This window comes from Xyrauchen texanus, chromosome 16, assembly GCF_025860055.1.
Source record: "Xyrauchen texanus isolate HMW12.3.18 chromosome 16, RBS_HiC_50CHRs, whole genome shotgun sequence".
In the NCBI taxonomy this organism is placed as follows: Eukaryota; Metazoa; Chordata; class Actinopteri; order Cypriniformes; family Catostomidae; genus Xyrauchen; species Xyrauchen texanus.
In genome coordinates this window covers 38,328,108-38,349,101 of record NC_068291.1, presented here as the reverse complement: position 1 = coordinate 38,349,101, position 20,994 = coordinate 38,328,108, and the positions used below count along the sequence as shown (strand labels likewise).

At 40.3% G+C, this 20,994-nt stretch overlaps 1 protein-coding gene across 5 annotated transcripts in view; it reads left to right on the top strand.

Moving 5' to 3' along the window:
* Positions 1-20,994, top strand: part of ralgapa1 (Ral GTPase activating protein catalytic subunit alpha 1) — a 101,330-nt gene that overhangs the window by 69,760 nt on the left and 10,576 nt on the right. For all 5 annotated transcript variants that reach the window (XM_052145179.1, XM_052145181.1, XM_052145178.1 and 2 more), the window contains exon 38: positions 592-719. In XM_052145179.1, the coding sequence (XP_052001139.1) occupies positions 592-719 (128 nt within the window). The remainder of the gene's footprint in view (positions 1-591; positions 720-20,994) is intronic.

Sequence of the window (20,994 nt, the reverse complement as noted above, 5' to 3'; positions counted from 1 at the left end):
TTTTATGAAAGTCCATTTAAGCCCCATTTCAATGCACATGGACTATTCACTGTATCTTTTTTGCCTTAATGTTAGGTTTCAAAGAGCAGACCAAAATACGTCTGCAGATTTGCCACTGCCATGACTCCTTTTATTTAAAGAAATGCTTTGTTTACTGGTTTTTTATCCTGATTTAGAGGCTACTACTGTAGATTATATGGTGTCTAAGTCCAATGCAACAATAAATAGTAGCAAGCAACTTTTCACACCAAAACTATTCACTCCTAGTCCAATGTTGAAATTTCTTATTCTCTCAAGTTTGGATACCCGAATGACTTTTATTGACATCCGAAAGGGTTTAAAATTTCTGTGTGAAACAATGGATCATTGCAGTATGATTTTTCAAAAATGGTTTGAAGGTGGTAATAAAGATGCATAATTTACCATTTTGTCGTGCACACTTTTCATGGCAGAAATTCTGTCTTCTGTGTGTAAATAGGGCTTAATGCAGGTTGAATTGTTTGTTTTGTTCATACTTGGTGATTCACAGCATTTATGTTCTTTGTAGGTAATTAAGTGTTTCAACTGTCATGTCAATTTCACATTCCACAGGTGCCATTCTTCGGTCCATTGTTTGATGGAGCAATAGTGGATGGAAAGATCTTACCCACAGTTGTGCGAGCCACGGCAATCAACGCCAGCAGAGCACTGAAATCCCTGATCCCTCTCTATCAAAATTTGTATCCTTTTTCCAGACTTTTATGAGTGTAGATGGTTGCTTTTGTCATGTTTAAGGTGGTAGAATGGGTATTTTGTATGGAGCATACAGAAGTAGAGATGTGCAAAACTGCAGTACACTACTGTGCATATTTTCAAAACCAACTGAATGACTAGTCGATTAATCGGTCATAAGGAAGCCCTGTATTATTAGGGCTCGGACTTGATCGGATGCGTTTCTTTTAATTCTTATGTTAAAAAAAAACACTTGATGAAAGGCAGTGGAATGGAACTCAGTGGAAATATTTTTAACTTGACATGCAGTCTTAAAGGAATAGTTCATCCAATAATAATAAGAGTCTAAATGTACTAACCCTTATGTTGTTTTAAACCTGTATGACTTTCTTATGCTGAACACAAAAGGAGATGTTTTAATGAATAATTGCTTGCCGTCTCATCAGTAAAATGGCAGTGCATACCATGTAGGACCATATTGCAAGTCTTCCAAAGGCATATGATAAGTTTTGGTGGGAAACAACCCGAAATGCAGGTCATTTTTCATGGAAAATCATGTCGTTGGTTGCACACTCATTAGTGCTATAAGAGAAGCTTGTTCACAGTGGAGTGAGTGTTCAGAACACATTGTTTTTAGTGGTGTCCCTTTAAAAACACAACACTCTTGGTAAGACGCCCAAAAAACAACAAGATGTGATGCGTGTCTATAGCGGTGGTGCTTTTAAGTGGGTAATTTTAAAGGAAGAGTTTTACAATGTAAGATCTCTATCAGCTGAAGCAAAGCACACTTATTAAATCAGTACCACTAATAATATCATAACTAAAGAAACATGTAGGAATAAATTCAGATAAATGTTTTGGTCTCAGTAATCTACTCTGTAATGATTGCCTTTTGGCTATGTTTTGTTTAATGTGCAGGCATGCATGTATGTGTATGTGAGAATGATTAATCAGCCATTAGTTTGGTTCATTTTCCACCTGCTCTCCCTGTCACTCAAACCTGGCTCATGTATGTACAGATTGTCTGTTGAATGGTCGGGCTTGGCTGTGGCCCGGAGCGGGAACAGGAGCAGGTAGAGCCGCTCGATAATTATTGATGTCTTATTTCTCAGCTCTTCACATGTTGAGCACTGCTCTCTGCTCACCCAGCCAGGCAGGTGATCACCCTTCAATGCCTGCTAACCGTCATGCAGAGTCATTTGATTTTGAAATGCTTCTCTGACAATTTGCCAGTTTCTCTTTCTCTCTCTTTGCTCGCTTTCAATCTCTGCCATAGTTCTCAGTTTTATTGTTTGGGTTATTTCGGCATCTTCGGTCATTATCATGTCAAAGAACAACATATTATGTAGTGGAGTGGTGGTGTAGTGGTCTAAACCACATAACTGGTAAACTGGTAATTAGAAGATCGCTGGTTCGATCCCCACAGCCACCACCATTGTGTCCTTGAGCAAGGCACTTAACTCCAGGTTGCTCTGGGGGGATTGTCCCTGTAATAAGTGCACTGTAAGTCACTTTGGATAAAAGCGTCTGCCAAATGCATAAATGTAAATGTATGTCACTACTTATAATCACCTTTATTGCTAATTTCACCTGAATAACTTAAAAAGTACATCAATACTGGTACAACTATTGCTTGTACTTTGGAGTTAGTTTTCCTTATTTAATTTAAATGTTATTTAAGTGAACAGACTTGTGATTTATTTTCTTTGTGAATGATAAAATGGGTGAAAAAAATCCCAACTGATTTGCATTAAAGGAGGGACCCATGTCATATGTAGTCCATAATAAAAATGTTAAAGTCCAATTTCAGCTTCTCTGGCTTCCAATTGAGCTGTGGCCTTTAACCTCTTGTTAAAAGTGCTCCTTTCTTATCAAAGAAATGATACTTCCAGAAAACAATGACACAGACGAGGGGAAAAAGAGAGAGAGGGGGTGATTCTCATCTGCCATGTCCTCCAAGCAAGAGAGATTGTTTGGCTCAGCTTGAGTCTTTCGCTCGCAGCAATCTCAACCATCTGTGTGCCTACGTGGAGCTCGATAGTGGACTGAGCTATTGATTGGCGTGAGCCGCACAGGTCGATGCTCCTGACAGCCTGAATTACAGTAATCTGTCATTATCGACGGATGTCTCTTCAAACCTTTTCTATCTCTCTCTATGTCTTTCTCTTCTCTCTCTCTCGCTGTCTGTTTTTCTTTCAGTTTGATTACCTTTATTTTGAAACTATCTCTCCCTCTTTTTTTCTCTTTAAGCGCTCTCGCACCCTCTTTACTCTCTGTCCTGTGCGAATAATTGATGACTGTGAGGGATGGATGGCAGGCTAGCAGTGATTAGAAGATCTATGTGCCAGACAAGCTGCTCTCCTGAAATGAAGCGGGCTGTGAGACAGAAAGGACCCCAGGGATGCGAGGAAGGAAGTCACAGTATCTCCTGCTTTCCTGTTGATGGCATCGCCACATGCAGTCATTGCACAGAGAAAGAGAGTGACGTAACCTAATTGTCCCTTTAAAATCCTCATATCACTGAAGCAATTACTGATGGTAAAGTGTGGTGCAGTGGTTAAAGTGCAGAGCTTGTAACCGGAAGGTTGCTGGTTTAATCCCCACAAGGAGCAAGCCATGAGTAAAGGGTTAGTTAGCATAAAAATTAAAGCTCTGTCATCATTTACTCACCCTCATTTTATTCCAGACCTCTATGCCTTTCTTTCATGAAGACAAAAACTGAAAGACTTGGAATATACAGTAGATGAAGATACCATTTAAAAACAAACACTCATTGTCGGCACTTCAGGGATTTTTTGGCACCCAAGAAAAGTATGGGAAGAATGCTTTCAATGGGTGCTTTGCTTAAATTGAGTTGATAATGCCCCCAAAAAAGTGCATTTTAAACACCCGTTTCCAAAGGATTATTGAAGATTCTTTAGATGTCTAGGAACAGTGGGATCCAGTAGTACAGAAGGAGAAGCAGCAAAAACAATCACACGCAATTATTGTCATATGCAAATTGAGTTAGAGGTGTCACAGTACAACACTTTCTAAGATTCTGATTGGTCACTTCAAACATTTTAGCACTTTACAAATATGGTCTGTTTCTACCTTTGTGCAAACAATAATTAATTAGCCATAACATTAATCAAGTTCCCATCATTGGTTTTACAGAACTTATGTGCAGATGTCATGGGTTAGCTATCAGTTATACCTGCTCCTTTTTCTCTCCATCAAGAAGGTACCAAGGAGAGCAATTAAAATCCTTGAGGTTTTTGACTATGGCAAAGTTACATAATCACTGTCATTGCATTCCTGGCATCAGACCTTCAGTCACCCATCAGATTACATGCATGTTACTTGCAACTTAATATAAAAGGAAAATAGGACACCGATTAATATAATAAGAATAAATGAGGATGATAAACGATTAGATATAACTTTTAAGAGAAATATGGAATTGAATATTCACCCCTTCCCTCCCCCCTTTTTAGAACGGTGTGGGGATCTATAATCAAACCCTTCAGTAGATTTGAACTTTTCACAACTCAAAAAATGTAAATGGTAAGGATGTCTGTTTACTTAATCTCTCATTTGCATTTAGAACACAATTGGTTAGGTTTAGGTTCAAGTTTTAGGTTAGGGAGTTACATTTTACTCATTAAAACCTCCTTTTAATATTTACCTTAAAAACTTGTCTAATTACGGCACCATTTCACTCGCTTTTAGAGCCTCCTGGATATTTCACGAGGAAACTGAATCAAAAGTGTGATGAAGCACGTCATTTCGTTTTGCAAAAATGTTGCCATGTTCACGTAATGTTTATGGGTTTTAATTTCCAGAGCACAACCGCAATTAGCCCAAATATGATCTAATCATGATCTTAGAAATTGTATCTAACAGGACAAACTGGACCCTGTCTCGCCACCAGTGCAGTGCATACCTGTAGTATGTGAATGGCAGTGGGGATTTCTTTAAGACTGCAAGGGAAGCTCAGCTTCCCCTATAATGTCAAAAAAATAATGGTCAAATATGTACTATTGTGTAAACAATTTATTGACTAAAAATGCGTTAGAACACGTTCATCTCGAAGACGAGTTCGTTCAGAATCAGCTATATTACATATAGCAGGTCGGCTGACTCGATTTACTTCTCATACATTCCCGTAGCGTCAGTGCATTTCCCTGTTGAAGCCGAGCGTCCATTGACTTCAATGGGGCTGCTCTGAACAGTTTTTTTCAGTGCTCGAAAATAGACGGTCATTGGATAAATGCTGCGATTATGTCCCGCCCACGGACGCTCAGCGTCTCTGGGGGTGAATGAGGAGTGGGCTGGCCCGGACTCGGGCTTCGCGTGATGATTGGAGGATCTGTCGAAAGACTGCATCTCCTTTTGATTGACAGCGAATCTGTACTATAAGAAGTCACTGAAGCTATTTCGCGCTTAGTCCCATCGCAGATTTCTCAAGTGTAGTCGAAAGACAAACTGCTGCAACCTATTTCTTTATATTTGTTTGGCGAAATTGCTAGTCAATTTGCATAATACATTTCACACAATTATACACCACATTCCTTGTTTCAGTTTTACCAAGTATAATATATTTTGTTTTAGAGCGTTCGTTCGTTCGTTCGTTCATTCATAGGGCAGAATTTACTTTTAAATAAGTTTATAATGTAGGCCGAAAATGAGCTTCCCCTCTTTGAAAGACCAGCAGCCGCCACTGGTGAATGGATATGCAAATTCAAAACTTTCTGCATTTTTTTTAATGCAGAAAGTTACTTATTTAATCAAAATCAGCTGTTTACTTATTGAATATCTCAAATGTTATGTAAGTGGACCAGTATTTTAAGCAGTAAAAATGCATATTGCTTGTCTGCTGGTGATTTTTATGGTGCATATTTGGAGCTTAACATTGACTTTAATTGAATGGAGAGAGAAAAAAACTATATGAAAATTCGGTATAACTTCGACTTTTGTGTTTCATGTAAGAAAGTCATAAACCCGGATTGTTCCTATAATAAGAAAATACCATTGTTCTGTGGCAACTTGAACAATGTGAAACATGAATGTCGGAGAAATAATTTCCCCCTGCTTTGGTCATGGGGCAAAAAATTAAGATAACTGCATTTTATCAATCAGTTTTTGTTTTAATTTTTGTAATTGGAAAGAAGTGGAGGTAGTTACACCTGAATACATTGAATACATTGGTTTTCCAGGCCTCCACTGTGCCTAGTAGGTTGTAATCAAGCTTATTTTCTTCCTCCCAGAGTACATTGCATGCAGAGCCATGTTCATCGCCTTTATTTTAGCAAAACAGAGACATTTTGCATGGATACACATGAAGTGCTTTTCTTCCAAAAGAAGTCCTAATTTAAAATGTTCAAATGATGCACCCTCAACAAATGTAGCAATCAACCGACATGTGAAAACCTGAGGTCCCTCTTTAGCACAGTAGAGACACACAACACGCATTGTAAAGTAAGTGATCTAGATTTTTTTTGTTTTTGTTTTTTGGACACCGAGTCTTTATTCTGCCTTTTGTCAAGCTTCATCGCATGAATGTCCTTTTCTACCTTTTTAAAACGCATATAAAAAGAGGAACCACAGGAGATGCATGTGCTTTTGTAAACGCAAACATTGACCATTTTTCTTCACTCATTAGCTTTTTCTTTTCATCTGTTTCTCACTCTTTCTCTCCTCTCGCTTTTTCTCTCGATCTCGAAGCCAACATACCCCAACCCTGTTTTTGTGCCTGACTCAAAGTTCCAGTTCCTTCTCTTGGCCTGGGGCTGCATCCATCTGCCTCCAACGCACAGATCCCTCATTCTGCATGACTGTGAAATTAGAGCCTGGAATACAGAGAAAGGGGCCTCTTTGGTCTTAATGTCTGTAGGAGGGATGGAAATAATGGCACAGATAGCAGGTAGCTGGCGTGGCCAGTGTTATGAATGCTGGGCAAATAGAACAACAGGGTTAAACTGCAGATAGCAAATGAGTAATCCAAGGGCCATGTGTGAAAAAGAGCCCGAGCTTTGGGCCTTCCAACCAGCCTCAGTCTCTAAGGGCACCATGTTGGGACTGAGTGATAAAATGAGCTAGTTGTCCTCTCTTGACCCAAGACTGCCAGATCGCTCTTCGCTATAGCTGGTAGCCTTCTTATAACTGGTAATAGAGTGGACCTATTCTCATCCTTCAAGCTTGTATACCCCTACACTGGGAGAAGTCCTCATTAACTGATCTGTCTGGCTCATGGGTGTGAGTTGCTTTGGGAGAGATTGGGTGTTGTTGGCTTGGACTCTAGGACAGAATAAGGAAAAAGCCTAACTCTAAGAGTCACGGCCATCTTCCATCTGTCAATGGTCGATTGCAAGGCTTGGGGATGCAGCACTAGAGGAGGGGGAAAGATGCTAAGCGGCTTCTCCATTGGCCGTGCCAGTCCAGTGGTGTGTGGGACTCTGCCAACTCTGGCGTGACAGCGGGGGCAGGCCCGCTGGCTGCTGATTGGCAGTGATAAGTGCCGGGCTGCTGGGGTCAGCATATGGCATGGCGTGATAGTGGAGAGGGTGGTAGAGCTTTGGGTCATAGCCTTCTACCTTCTGACACTGGATTTTCCAAAGGCAAACGAGCTGATGGAAGCAGCAGGCCAGCGCTTCCCCTTTTGTCCCCATGCTTGAGCAGCCTACACACACACTACGCAACTACAGCCAAACGCCTAACGGGCAGTGCTGCCACACACTGCCAGCTCCCACAATGGGCCCTATTGTGTCCCAGTAACAATGTGGCTTACTGTTGTGTATGAAGGGGGATAGAAGGGTTGCACTATTTTCTAATTGCCCCATCAAAGAAGAAAAGTGGAAAGGGGGTGGTGTCAGTCTTAATTACTTCCCCATTTTTCTTTCTCTGTCTCTGTTTATCTCTTTATTTTTCAAAGTTTTGTTAGTAATTTTTATGGCTTTCTCTCAGAGTTGTATCGTTACTCTGTTAGCCAGTCGAGCGACACCCATCACTAGGGATCCTAACATAAAAATGTTGATTACAGTACTTGCCCTCATGTCATTGTAAACCCCAATGATTTTCTTCTGATGAATACAAAAGGATATATTTTAAACTACTGATTTCCATACAATGGCAATTTAAAGTGACTCACTTTAAAGCTTAAAAACACTTTACAAAAAACTCAAGTGTGACTCCAGCCAGGTCTCCTAAGCAGCCAAATTGTCCCAGTTGCTAGGGAGGGTAGAGTCACATGGGTTAACCTCCTCGTGATCGCTATAATGTGGTTTGCTCTCGGTGGGGCACATGGTGAGTCGTGCGTAGATGCCGCGGTGGATGGCGTGGGCCTCTACATGCGCTATATCTCCGTTGTAATGCGCTCAACAAGCCACGTGATAAGATGTGCAGATTGACGGTCTCAGACGCGAAGGCAGCTGAGATTTGACCTCCGCCACCCGGAGTCACTACGCCACCACGAGGACTTGGACATTCCAAATTGGGTCAATGACACCATGTAGCAGACTGTTATTGCTCTGTAACAACTGCAGCTCCACATATCAAACCACACATCCAGAGTCTGCATGCATCTCTCCTGCTTCACGTAGCACTCTGCGATCTCAAAAAAAGTACGCTAATAAAATTATTGTAATTCAAATCAATGTTTATCAAATCTGTTTATTTACTTGTCAACAGGGTTGGGGAGCAACGGAATACATGTAACGGGATTATGTATTTAAAATACAGAATATAAGTAACTGTATTTCACTACAGATGCAATTTAAATCATTGGTAATTAGAATACAGTTACACTCAAAAAGTATTTTGATACATAGTTGATTACTATGCATTTTATTGTCATTTATTTAATGTATTATTTAGTCCTTTCAGATGGAAAACATTTATACATATAAAGGATTTGATCCAAAGTGCATTTGAACCGCGGTGAAACACTTTCTTATGATGTGTTACATTCATGTGAGCAGACAGAGAAGTAAGTTTGGAGCAGAAGAAATAGAAATAAACCTTGTGTAAATTGTCAGCTTTATGCTAAGCTAATATGTTTTTTCTAATCATTTTACATGCACATGTTACCAGGCATGATCATATTTTCTATCAAGGAAATTCACATTCTAGTACAACCATTGATATTAGGGTAAAAATCGCATTATTGATCATTTTTGAATCGTTTCACTGTAACAATAAAAAAAATCCTTTAAACTAGATAAATTTGACTGATCTTGTTTTAGAAACAACACTGCATAAGATATTTAGTTTTTTTCTGAGAATGTATTTTTAACATGTGTATTTTGTCTTACTGTACTGACAAGAGTTTTTATAGTCAAAACAAATGAAAAAAATCTACCAGTACTGAAGAAGTAATTAGAAGTATTTAAAATAACGTTACTGACCTTGAGTAATCTAACGAAATACGTTACAAATTATATTTTACAGCATGTATTCTGTAATCTATAGTGGAATACATTTCAAAAGTAATCCTCCCAACCCTGCTTTTCAAGTAGTCTTGTAATAAGTCACATACTAAGCAGTCAGACGTTCATTAATTAAAAAATTAACAACCGAACAACCTGGAGGTGGAATTTTAGGTTTCCAGCGATTTATTTCTTCTCACATAATTACACAATTTCAATGCAAATCAATGTTTCATGTCCATCTGTTTGTTTAGTTGGCAAGTAGTCTTATAATAGGCTGAATAATGAGTGAGATGGTCATTTTCACCAAATAAATACCAAAAGAACTCTGAAGTAAGCCAGAGGTGGATTTTAGCAGTTCAGCCATTTCTTTCTTCTCAAATTACATAATTTCAATGCAAATCAATAATTTATTTCCATGTATTTATTTTTTGGGAAGTATTCATGTAATAAGCGGGAAAATTTAAAGTCAGCCAGTTGTTATTGCGCAATAAACCCCTTCAGAGTGATACAAGACCACTCCGCTTCACGTCTGGGTCCTGATCACCTTGTCGGAGTTTATTGTGCGATAAACATTATCCCTTAAGTTTATATTAATTGTAAATTTTTTGTATTAATCTTGTGCTGTATTTTAATAAATGATAAACAAAAAATATTCTGATACTTTGCAGTTTAGGCATGTTAAAAGGATAGTTCACCCAAAAATGAAAAGCTGTCATCATTTACTCACCCTCATGTTGTTCCAAACACAGACTTCTGTGGAACACAAAAGATGATGTTTGGCAGAATGTTAGTGGCGGATGGCCTTTGTCATTAGTCACTTTTATTAATCTTTTTTTTCATACAATGACAGTGACTGAGGCTAACATCATCTTTTGTTTTCCACAGAAGAAAGTCAGAATTTTCTTTTTGGGGTCAAATATCCCTTTAGAGGTTAAAAATTATGGCTTCAATATTTAATGTTAAATGGATAATGGCCCATTTTATTGGCCTGGATAGTACTTAATATAATATTGAAAAGAAAATTGGGTATATCGCCCATCACTACCTACTTCTGTCCGTGTCAGTTTTTTCCGCCACAGTTCACCCCAATGACCAATGATGTTATTAATATGTCAATCAATCACAGAGCCACTCCTTCTCTCCAGTTTTGACCCGTTGACTCCCAACAGTTTCATCCTGAACTTTCCTGTCAATCAAACAAAGACGAGTGTGAATGAGTGAGGTGGAGAGTGTGTAAAACAGATCTGTTGTTGTGTGGCCCCCTCATGCTTGGGATAGATTTGTAAACTACAAGCTTCTTGGGGGTGCATGGTGATGGGGAATGTGGGGCAGAATGCTACGAGGTGTTTAGGATGCGCTACAGGCTTCTCACAAAGAGGTTCAGGTGCGTTTATTCTAGCAGAGACACATCACGAAACTACTTGTGATCCATTTCGGATGGATGGATAGATGGAATAAGATATAATAGATTGAAAAGGAGATTTCTAGCAGGATGACTGATACCATATTTTTGTGTTCCACAGAAGAAATAGGTGGAATATTGGTTTGGAACAACATCAGGGTGAGTAAATAAAACCCACTGAAGCATGTTGGGAGATAAACACTCTTCACATCCATTCTGACCATGACTCTTTCTGCAAATCTAAATGTGATTTTAAGAATTATGCCAGGTTCACACAGTCTCCGTGAGCAGGGCAGTGGCGTTGGCTACTCACATTGGCCGCGTGCGTCTTCTGCGAAAATAAAGTTTTCTATGGGGTCCTACGCCAAATCTTTTTTCTTTAATGAGGTCATAATAAGCTGAGGTTATTGTTGCTTCAAGGACAACAGCGGGCAGTCACGTGCACGTCATCTTTATCAGCACACTTGGTCGTGATTGGTTAATTTTGTGTCTATATTGTACATCTATATACAGAATGGCAAAAGGTCCGGCAGTTTATTAATTCTTCCTTTATTTAGTTATTTTATTCTGTTTACTTGCATGCAGACATATTAATTGTATAGGTTCAGTTTGAATAATTTTGATATGCTTTTGTGTCTTTTCAATAATCTCCTGATTATTTTAGTGTTGTACTGCACCCCAGTCGCTGAGCTCAGCGTGAGCCGCATGGCAAAAATAGGCTCACTGCCACTTCTGGGACATGTCACCTCACGACTCACGCTTGCAGTGTGTCATTTGTTAATATGGGTGCCAAAATGAAAACACGCTGTTCAAGGAGGATGTGTGAACCCGGCATTAATAGCCACAGCATTTGAAAGCAGTGGTAAAAATCTCCACTTTCCCTAGAACCTCAAAATCAGCTTACTGCTTAAAAAGAAAAGACATGCATGGAGGCAGATGGCCAGCCCACCTTCACTCATTCATACTAATCAGGACTGCCGCGTACGTGTGCCCCATTGTGCGTGTGCCTCTCTGTGATAGCATTAGCACTGACTTGTGCATCGTGAATGTTAAATAAATGTTGCATTTGCAACGCCAGCACGCACATCACTTTCCCCCTGGGGTGCAGGAACAGGACACAGGGCGATAAATCCGGCCGGCCGTACTCGCGGCTGCATTTCACGAGCCTTCCAATTTGGTTTCAGCGGAGATTAATAGGAGAGGCTGTGACGCTGGAGCCCAGGCCCAGATCAGTGTCTTGGAGCCCCAGGCAACAGTGCATTAGCCTCAGCTATCTCCCCTCTCATCTGCTCGCACCACGCAGAGACATTGGCAATAATGATGGGGCTATGGCAGCCAGCCGCTGCACCGTGCCTCGCTAATAAAATCACTGTTAGGGCCGCGATATCAGCAGGCATCAGATGGAAAAATAAACTGATTAGCCTGCACTTCAGGGCACACATAGATTTCTGTAATTATACTCTGTAAACTCCTCAAATTTGATTATTTGTGTGATGTTTTTCTCTGTCACATTTCTGATCTCTCTCTCTCTCGCTCTCTCTCACTCTCTCTCGCTGCATCCAGTCAAGTAAGGGCTCAGATGCATTTCCATTCAGAGAATTGGAAGTGGATTTGGGCAACTCCGATCTTGGTAACTGAATTCATTTATTTAGGTTTTCATATGATAAAAATTACTCCCTCAAAGCGTGTGATTTATTTGTATTTAATTTATTTTAAAACCCTTGTGCTGTGTTTATTTTGTGCTAACATATTTTGTGGTCCAGGTCAAAAATGACCAGCCCACTAAGATTGTTTATAAATCTCTCGTATTGCATTTGTTATCACAAGACATTGCATTATATTTTTTTTATCAACTTATTTTAGTGATTATGGTTTTGTACTTTTTTTGAACATATTTAAAAAATATGTATAGGTAATATTTTACAATAAGGTTCCATTTGTTAACATTAATGACATTAGTTAACATGATCTAACAATGAACAATACTTGTTAAGCATTTATTTTAAAAAAATTATTTCAACCTATAGAAATACATGTTGTAATCTAAAGTTTCAATTTTTTTTAAGTTAATGCACTATGAACTAACAATGAACAATAGTGTTTTTATTAACTTGCATTAACAAAGATTAATAAATGATGTAAAAAATATATTGTTCATTGTTAGTTCATGATACCTAATGCATTAACTAATGTTAACCAATGGAACCTTATTGTAAAGTGTTACCAAAGTATATTCTATTGATAAAAGGATTAATTGAACTGAGCTTAAAAGAAAAGTTGTCGGAGTCAAAATGACCGGAACACAACATAATGTTATATTTAATATTATAATTCTTGTATAGCAGCTTAATATGTAGAGTCAACTTTAAGTAATCAGTTTTGTACTACAATACATCCTGTTTGTTTAAGCATCCTGACCTGCCTGACACAAATACGACTCGACCAATGTTGTGAGTTTTGGGGGGGGGGGGGGACTATGTTTGTACAACCAATGAAAGACGGGGAGAATGTTTGGGAATTGGTTTGAAAACTGTGATTTATTTTTGCAGAACTACACACTTTAGCTTTAAATATGTCAAGTATTCCGGATTTTGTTTGTCAACATTTAAGCCTCTTTTCCACCATCAGGCTGAACGGTTCATGTTGCTTAACCATGCCGTTCTGTACCAATCCAGGCTTATTGGCACTGTTATGGTTTCTTTTTCCACTGTGGTGATGTGAAATCAGGATAACAATGGATTGACTGGGCAAGTGACCAATCATGAGTTGCCATGTCAGTAAAGTTGCTCCACCAGAACAGTTCTCTGTAGCTAACCATGCTGAGAATTCCAGGCCAGGAACTTTTTTAATCGCACTGTGCCAAACTGTGCTCAAGTGGAAATGCTGCTGGAACCATTTAGCCTGATGTTGGAAAAGCACTTATTCATTTCTTCAATATTTTCAATGTTTTTAGTGTATGAAGTTTGTCAGATCAGATTCGATTGTTGGGCCGATGTCAGATCTTAATCGCAAGAGTTTAAAGTCTACATGAACTCTTAAGCGTTCTATTAAAGTGCTGCGACTGATGTTCTGAAAACTACTGTATATTGGCTAAGTGATTTCTCACAGGGTTTGACAGATGTGTCTCGACAAAAGCACCTGTGGAGACCCTGTGGTTTGAGTGAGTGGACTCCTATATGCACATCCCGTTGGGTTTTGTGTTGGGATACCAGAGCCGCTCGGCAGCTGAACAGTTGTTCTCTCTGTGGGGCTGCAGATCCTGTTCTGGGTTTCTTTTGAAAGGTGCCAATGATGTCCTATGGAGGAATTCTCAGCACAGATAATAACAACCACACCATGTGGAGAAAATGACTGAGGATGTGTGTGTAATTTAAATGAGCTGTGTGTGTCTGTGATTTGGGACCGTGTTCTCACCATCCTTGTCAGCTACTGTGCTGTGTTAATTTGCAAGGCGAGAGAAGGGAATAGCTGCGCTCTCTGAGTGGAGATATTGGCCACAGTTGGCTGTGTGTCATCCTTGTGCTGTCACACATCTGACAACACCTTTTGTTGTCCCAGAACTACCCGGTTCCAAACACGCATGTCCTTTTGAGATGGTCTCATTTCAAAAAATTATTTCTCAGTATTTTATGATTCATTTAAACATTGGTTCAGTATAATGCAGTGTGTCGTAGAATACTCACTGACAAATGTCAAATATTTTTACCTTAATTCTTATAATGGTAATGAATTGTCGCCATGGTGATTGTATTAGTTATTGTGCCAGAAGTGGAGATTGATTTGGTGTTGCATCTCTGTCTTGGAGGTCATTGGTATGGTTCCTGTAAGTCATTTTGGGGTTCCTGTAGCTCAACTGATGCTATTTGCATGGTGCTAGCCACGCCATTGTCATGGGTTTGATTCCCAGGGAACACAAACTGTATATCTGAATGTTGTCACTTTGGAAAAAGTGTCTACTAATTGCATTAGTCTCGCAGTCCATGCACTATAATGCATATGTCTGATGCATATTGCACACAAAACTCAAACGCTTTCTCAAGTTAGTAAGTACTAATATGATTGGCTGGTTTGAGGCAACATCCATGAGTAAATTCACACAATAATTTTTATTAGCCTGAAAACGGTCATAATCACAAGGTTCCAGGTTGATACAACAAGGGCTTTTGAGGGCAACTTTAAAACTGGATTTGCTAAAGTTTGCAAGGTTAGTGACATCAAATATTTTAAAGATATGCAGAGATTTGGCACGTAGTAGCAATTAAAGTGTATATCGATGTGCAGAATTATACTCACCAGCCTCTTTATTAGGTACACCTGTACATCTGCAAATTCATGCGATTATCTAATCAGCCAATCGTGTGGCAGCAGTGTAATGTATAAAATCAAGCAGAAATGGGTCAGGAGCTTAATTTAATCAACCATCAGAATGGGGTACAATGTGATCTCTGTGATTTAGACTGTGGGGTGATTGTTGGTGCCAGATGGGCTGGTTTGAGTATTTCTGTAACTGCTGGTCTCTTGGGATTTTCACACACAACAGTCTCTAGCGTATAAAGAGAAGGTGAAAACTGCTTGTTAATGACAGAGGTCAGAGGAGAATGGCCAGACTGGTTCAGGCTGACAGAAAAGCTACGGTATCTCGGATAACCACTCTGTACTCTGTACACTCTGTAGTGAGCAGAATAGCATCTCAAAATGCACATGTCGAACCTTGAGATGGATGGACTACAATCAAAGAAGACCCCATTGGGTTCCACTTCTGTCAGCTAAGAACAGAAAACTGATGCTGCTGTGGGACTACCATGTGTATACCTCAGCAGAAATCTAGATTTTTCAGACCAGGGAAGGTTTTTCTTATCGTCTACTGTCCAGTCTTGGTAAGCCTGTGCCCACTGCAGCCTCAGTTTCCTGTTCTAAGCTGACAGTAGTGGTACACGGATGGGTCTTCTGCTGCTGTAGCCCATCCGCCTCGATGTTCGATGTGTTGTATGTTCAGAAATGCTTTTCTGCATTGCACTGTTGTAACGTGTATTTATTTGGGTTACTGTCACCTCCTTGTCAGCTTGGACCAGTATGGCCATTCTCCTCTGACCTCTGTCATTAACAAGCTAATTTCACCCACAGAAATGCTGCTCGCTGGATGTTTTTTGTTTTTCGCCCCATTCTTCTTACAATCTAGAGATTGTTGTGTGTGAAAATCCCAGGAGATCAGCAGTTAAAGGAATACTCAAAGCCCGTCTGAAAACAATGCCACTGTCTAAATCACTGAGACATCACATTTTTCTCCATTCTGATGGTATAGCCTGATAAGGGACCGGGTGTGTATGATCATGACCCGGCCCCGCCCTCCGCCCTGCCACAGCATGATTTTAAACATTACACTACTGCAACACGATTGGCTGATTAGATAATCGCATGAATAATTTAAACCAAATAACCAAATAAAGTGGCATGCAAAGTGTATATATATTGCTTTATATGGCAACTAATGGGAGTGCAGTACTTTCAGCTCTGCTTAACAAATCTTACCATATTCACATCCGTTCAACAGATTGTGCCCACATTTGGCCCAGAAATTGGGCAATTTACTGCTGTAGTCCTGAAGGGTCGGTTGGACTCTTTCAGACACCATGTTGGTGAGAGAGGAGTTGTCAGAGTCGAGGTGCCTGACATAACTTTGACATTGTGAAAAGCTTGTCCTTTTTTCGAGAAGCGTACATCTCTCCAAACTCCCCTCTACCAGAGGTGGATGGAGTAGGAGGAGGGAACAAAAAAGGCGAGCTGGAGTGATCAATTTGGAGGCTATCAGCACCAGCATGTTCGGAGTGCTGAATTAACACACCACCAGGGACTGTTCCTGAAGCCCACCATGAGCCCTTCACTCCTAATGTGCTAACAAGCTCACTTTTGCTGTCTGTTCAGTGGCAATTTCTCTCTTTTCTTCCAGAGCCCAGGAGTTCAGCACGGTGACAATGAAAAGCTCCGTAGGAGGGGAGGGGGGGAGGCCAGGAGTATTTTCCCCCCTTCTGCCTTTTATCCACGGGGAGAATTAGATTCTGGTAATGCACAAAAGGCCCTTTTTTATGCCCTTCTCCTCTTCAAGCGTGTGATGCTAGAGAGGGCGAGAGAACCCGGCACAAACTCTCTTAAAAGGACTTTCTCCTTTTTAACAAGCCATCATAAAAAAAAAAAAAAACACCCATCAAAAATTCAATTACAGTGGATGTAATGCCTGGGTTATTTGGGTGAATACACAGTGCATAGAAGAAAAAAGAAGAACTGTTTTTCCCTTTACCTCTCTCTTTGTGATACACAAAGGGCATCTGAAGTCAAAAGCGGAGAGGATTTGTCGTCTTGGTGACGGGGTGACATTATAGGATCATCTCAGGTTCAGGATGGTGACCACATGTTGGGCGGCTCTGATAGGGCTATTAAGTCACACAGCAGTGCTGCTCACGCTTTCTCTCACTGTTTCTCTTTTGTCCGGGGTAGGCTAGTGCTTCCTTAGTTTCATAGAGCCAGACTTTTGACTGTCAGCATAAAATCTGGTCCACTTAGCAGCTTATTCTGGCCAAGTCAAGACCAGAACCTCCAAGAATTAGATCCAGACCAATACAGACCCCTTAACACCCAGACCAAACTACACACCTGAAGGCTGAAAGCCCTCAGGTGTGTCAGATAAGGGATACATCCGATATCTGTACTGTTGGGGGCAGCTCCAGAAAGAGGATTGGGAAACACTGATCTACGCCAAGACCTGTGGTCCAAAACCCAGGCTGTCCATTTAAATCATCTAAAATGGAAAAAAGCTGAATTTATTGCAGAATTCCTTTAACAGTGTCCAGGTAGCTATTCGGTATAATGTAATTTTGCAAATTCTCTGTAATGTCCAAGATACCTTGCTGATCTGTAGTTGAGGTAATTATCTCCTTAAGTATGTTGACAGTAGACTGTGGCCTTTTCTGAGACCAGGGTCTCATTTTCGTTACCGCGCTAGGCGCAATGCAACATTTTAGGGTTAATCTATCTCAAGAAGTCCAACATAGGTTGCTTGACCCTTTTTAATTGTCCAAAATTGTTTTGAGTGATTACCTCTATGTATTGGTATTGCAAAACCATAATTGATTTATTTTTATTTTTACTATGTTTAACAACAGTGGCAATCTTTGTGTCATGGCGCATGACAAATTTTGGTTATAAAGATGTTTACAGAAACCTCAATATCTCAGCTCAAGATGATCCCAGCTCCTTGGAACAAAAACTGATCTCAAGAGCACATTAGAAAGGTATATGAACATACAGTATATAAACATTTTGCACATTCTTGTTCCTTAGACTTGGAACATAGATGTCCATATGTAATGATAAAGATAGCTGAAAGTTCCAATTTAGGGTCAATTTATAATGTCCTATACTACTTTTTGGGGGTACCCAGGTAATTATTGTGTGCATGCAGAACATTTCAGGTTTAAGACTTCTCTTATTTTTTTTTTATGGGGGCGAGAAAGTGCAATTATTTTTACGTTTCCCCTAATTTTTTGGTTGATTATCTCTGGTGGGGGACCAGATAGGAACCTGAAATTTTCACAGATGTAAGTTCTCTATGGTAGTATTCTGCCATAGTTCTAGAATGGATACAGAGCTAGGGCTAGTAAAGCCTACTTTATTCGTGGATTTTGAGAAATGAGCAGATGTAGTATAAGGATAACAAATAATGAAAATGAACAGTAATTTTCAGTAATTATGTTTATGTTTGACATACCACAATTTCAAGATTCAGGCCCAAACGGTGTCTCACCTGCCTGTATGAAAATCTGCACTGATCAACAGGCCCCCATCTTCACACTGATCTCCAATTGATCACTGGAGCTGTGTGAAGTTCCCTGCTGCTTCAAATGCCTCACCATCATTAAAAAAATAAAATAAAATCACAGGAATTGCTTGACCCCCTTCAGTTTGCTTACCAAGCAAACAGGTCTATGGATGTTGCTGTCAACATGGGACTGCATTATATCCTGCAACACCTCGACAGACCTGAGAGTTATTCAAGGATCCTATTTGTGGACTTCAGTTCAGCCTTGAATACCATCATGCCTGATCTTCTCTCAACCAAACTGACCCAGCTCTCCATGCCAGCCACAATCTGTTAGTGAATCAACAGCTTTCTAACAGATAGGCAGCAGTTAGTGAGTCTGGGAAAAATCACATCCGGGACCCTCACTATTAGCACTGGTGCTCCTCAGGGACCTACCACTGGCGCTGCTGACGCCGTTCTACTCAGCCGTCATTGAGTCCTTTGTACATCTATATCTGCCACCAAATCAGATAAATGGAAACTACAAAGGACAGTCAGGACTGGTGAGAGGATTATTGGTGCCCCCCTGCCCATCCTCCAAGATCTGTACGTCTCCAGATTGAGGAAACATATAGGTAGAATCACTCCCGACCCCCTACCCACTCACTTTTTGAACTGTTGCCCTCTGGCTGGTGCTACAGAGAACTCTGGTCAGGACAACCAGGCAAAATAACAGTTTTTACCCTCAGGTCATTTACTTTACCATTACCATTTACCATTTACATTGTTTACTGAAGCCATGACAAAAAGACGAGAGCTTACTCACGTTAATGGACATGTGTCTTTATTACGTTTATGTCCAAAACTCTCATTTTGACTTTGTATGTCAGATGTGTACTCCTTATATAACTTAAGGAATTACTCTTACTGTAAAATTTATATCATAAAGCTGTGGTGAAATATAAAATCTGGAGATAACGCCTTTCTAATGATGTATATAGTTTGTTGCGATTAAATAAGAATTGTATGTAGAATTAAGTAAAGTGAATGTAAACAGTACTGACTGCGAATCACGCGGCCGTTGGCAATCTTTTCATGAGAAGGGATAATTCAGTAAATATTACAGATTCTGTACCAGTCAACACTGTCATACTTCTCCTTCTCCTCTAACGTTTTCCTCTTCTGACTCCTAGATTGGGACATCGGGCATCCTCTCTATCCCGCTCTTACTTGAATTAGTAGCTAAAGGAATGGGGGCCCCTCTAGGGGGCTATCACAGAATGTTTAACATTCAAAACATGCAGCCTGAACTTATGAATATTTTGTGACTCTCGCAACATTTTAAATTCTGCTCTTACTTAAATTTGTAGCTAAATGGCTGGGGGCCCCTCTAGGGGGGTTTAAAAAAATTTAATTCTAGTCAACTAATCACTGCCAATCATTGGTTTCAAGTGTCGTTGCAGTGAAATACTTGCCTGGCTTGGCCACCTCTGCTGGTGCTTGACAGGGAATGGAACCTCAGACTTTAATAGTACTTGACCCAGCCCATTTGGGCTTTGTACGCACAATTTCGTCAAAACCACTTGCTTCTACACTTGGCGGCAAAACATCATGGTCATGCCCATTGACTTTTTCCGTTTATGAGGTATAGTGTGGCGCTTAACGCTCTTAATATAGGGCCTCAAAGGTCGAGACCCTGATTCAGATCAAGAGACAACCAGGTCAAACGTGGCCTTGAGATGTCTCAAGACCAAGATAGCATGATCAAGACTCCAAATCTGCCTCTCAGAAAGAAAGAGACCAACTGACTGTCATGTAATGCAATCAAGCCATCTGCACTGTTCAATTCATTTGGACATCTTTGACCGTTGCGCTGTCTCTCGCACAGGAACGCTGCATTTTTTTAGATGGTTGTGAAATAACTTAATGCGTCTCGAGACAGCTGCATTCTGTTAAAATTCTTGCCGTATGTTTAGCTTTTTTAAGCAAAATAAATCTGTGACAAGGTTCGGGAAAGGAGGAAGCGGGAACTGGTTTAACAATTAACAGGATTTTATTCAACACAAACTTTGAAATGAAACATAATAACAGACGTCGACACACACACACACACACACAGCTCCATGTGTGTGTCTCTATCTCTCACTCTCTCTGGCATCTCCTGCTCCTCCTTTATCTCTCCCCCGCTGATTTGGCAACTCAGCGCTGAGGTGTGCATCCTTGCGGCCCGGCCACGCCCTCCTCCTCATCACAAACTCATTCTGTCTGAACGGCCCCTAAGTTTTGTTTCATGTTAAATTTAGGTGTAGGTAAATCTAAAAAATTTGCTAATTGGAGCTTGTGATTTTGGGCAAGTGCTTGGCATTTTGGCGTTACATTTTTATTAGGGGTTAGTGAGCAGTCAGTGGGGTAGTGCTGCCCTTACTTACAGTTGTACAGAAGAGGACAATCCGAAGCAACAGGAAGACTCTGCATTCAGAAGCTTGGAGATCATTTGTAACAGCAGTGATTACATGTTTCAGTCATTAAAACCTCATAAATGCTACCGGTGCTATTCCATGCGCTGTGTTAACACACTGTCAAGACTTTCACGGGCGCCATCAGAGGCAGGCAGCTTTGTGGCTGCAAACTCCATGGCACGTTCTGGGTGTCAGTGTTCTAGTACCGCGTGTGTCTAA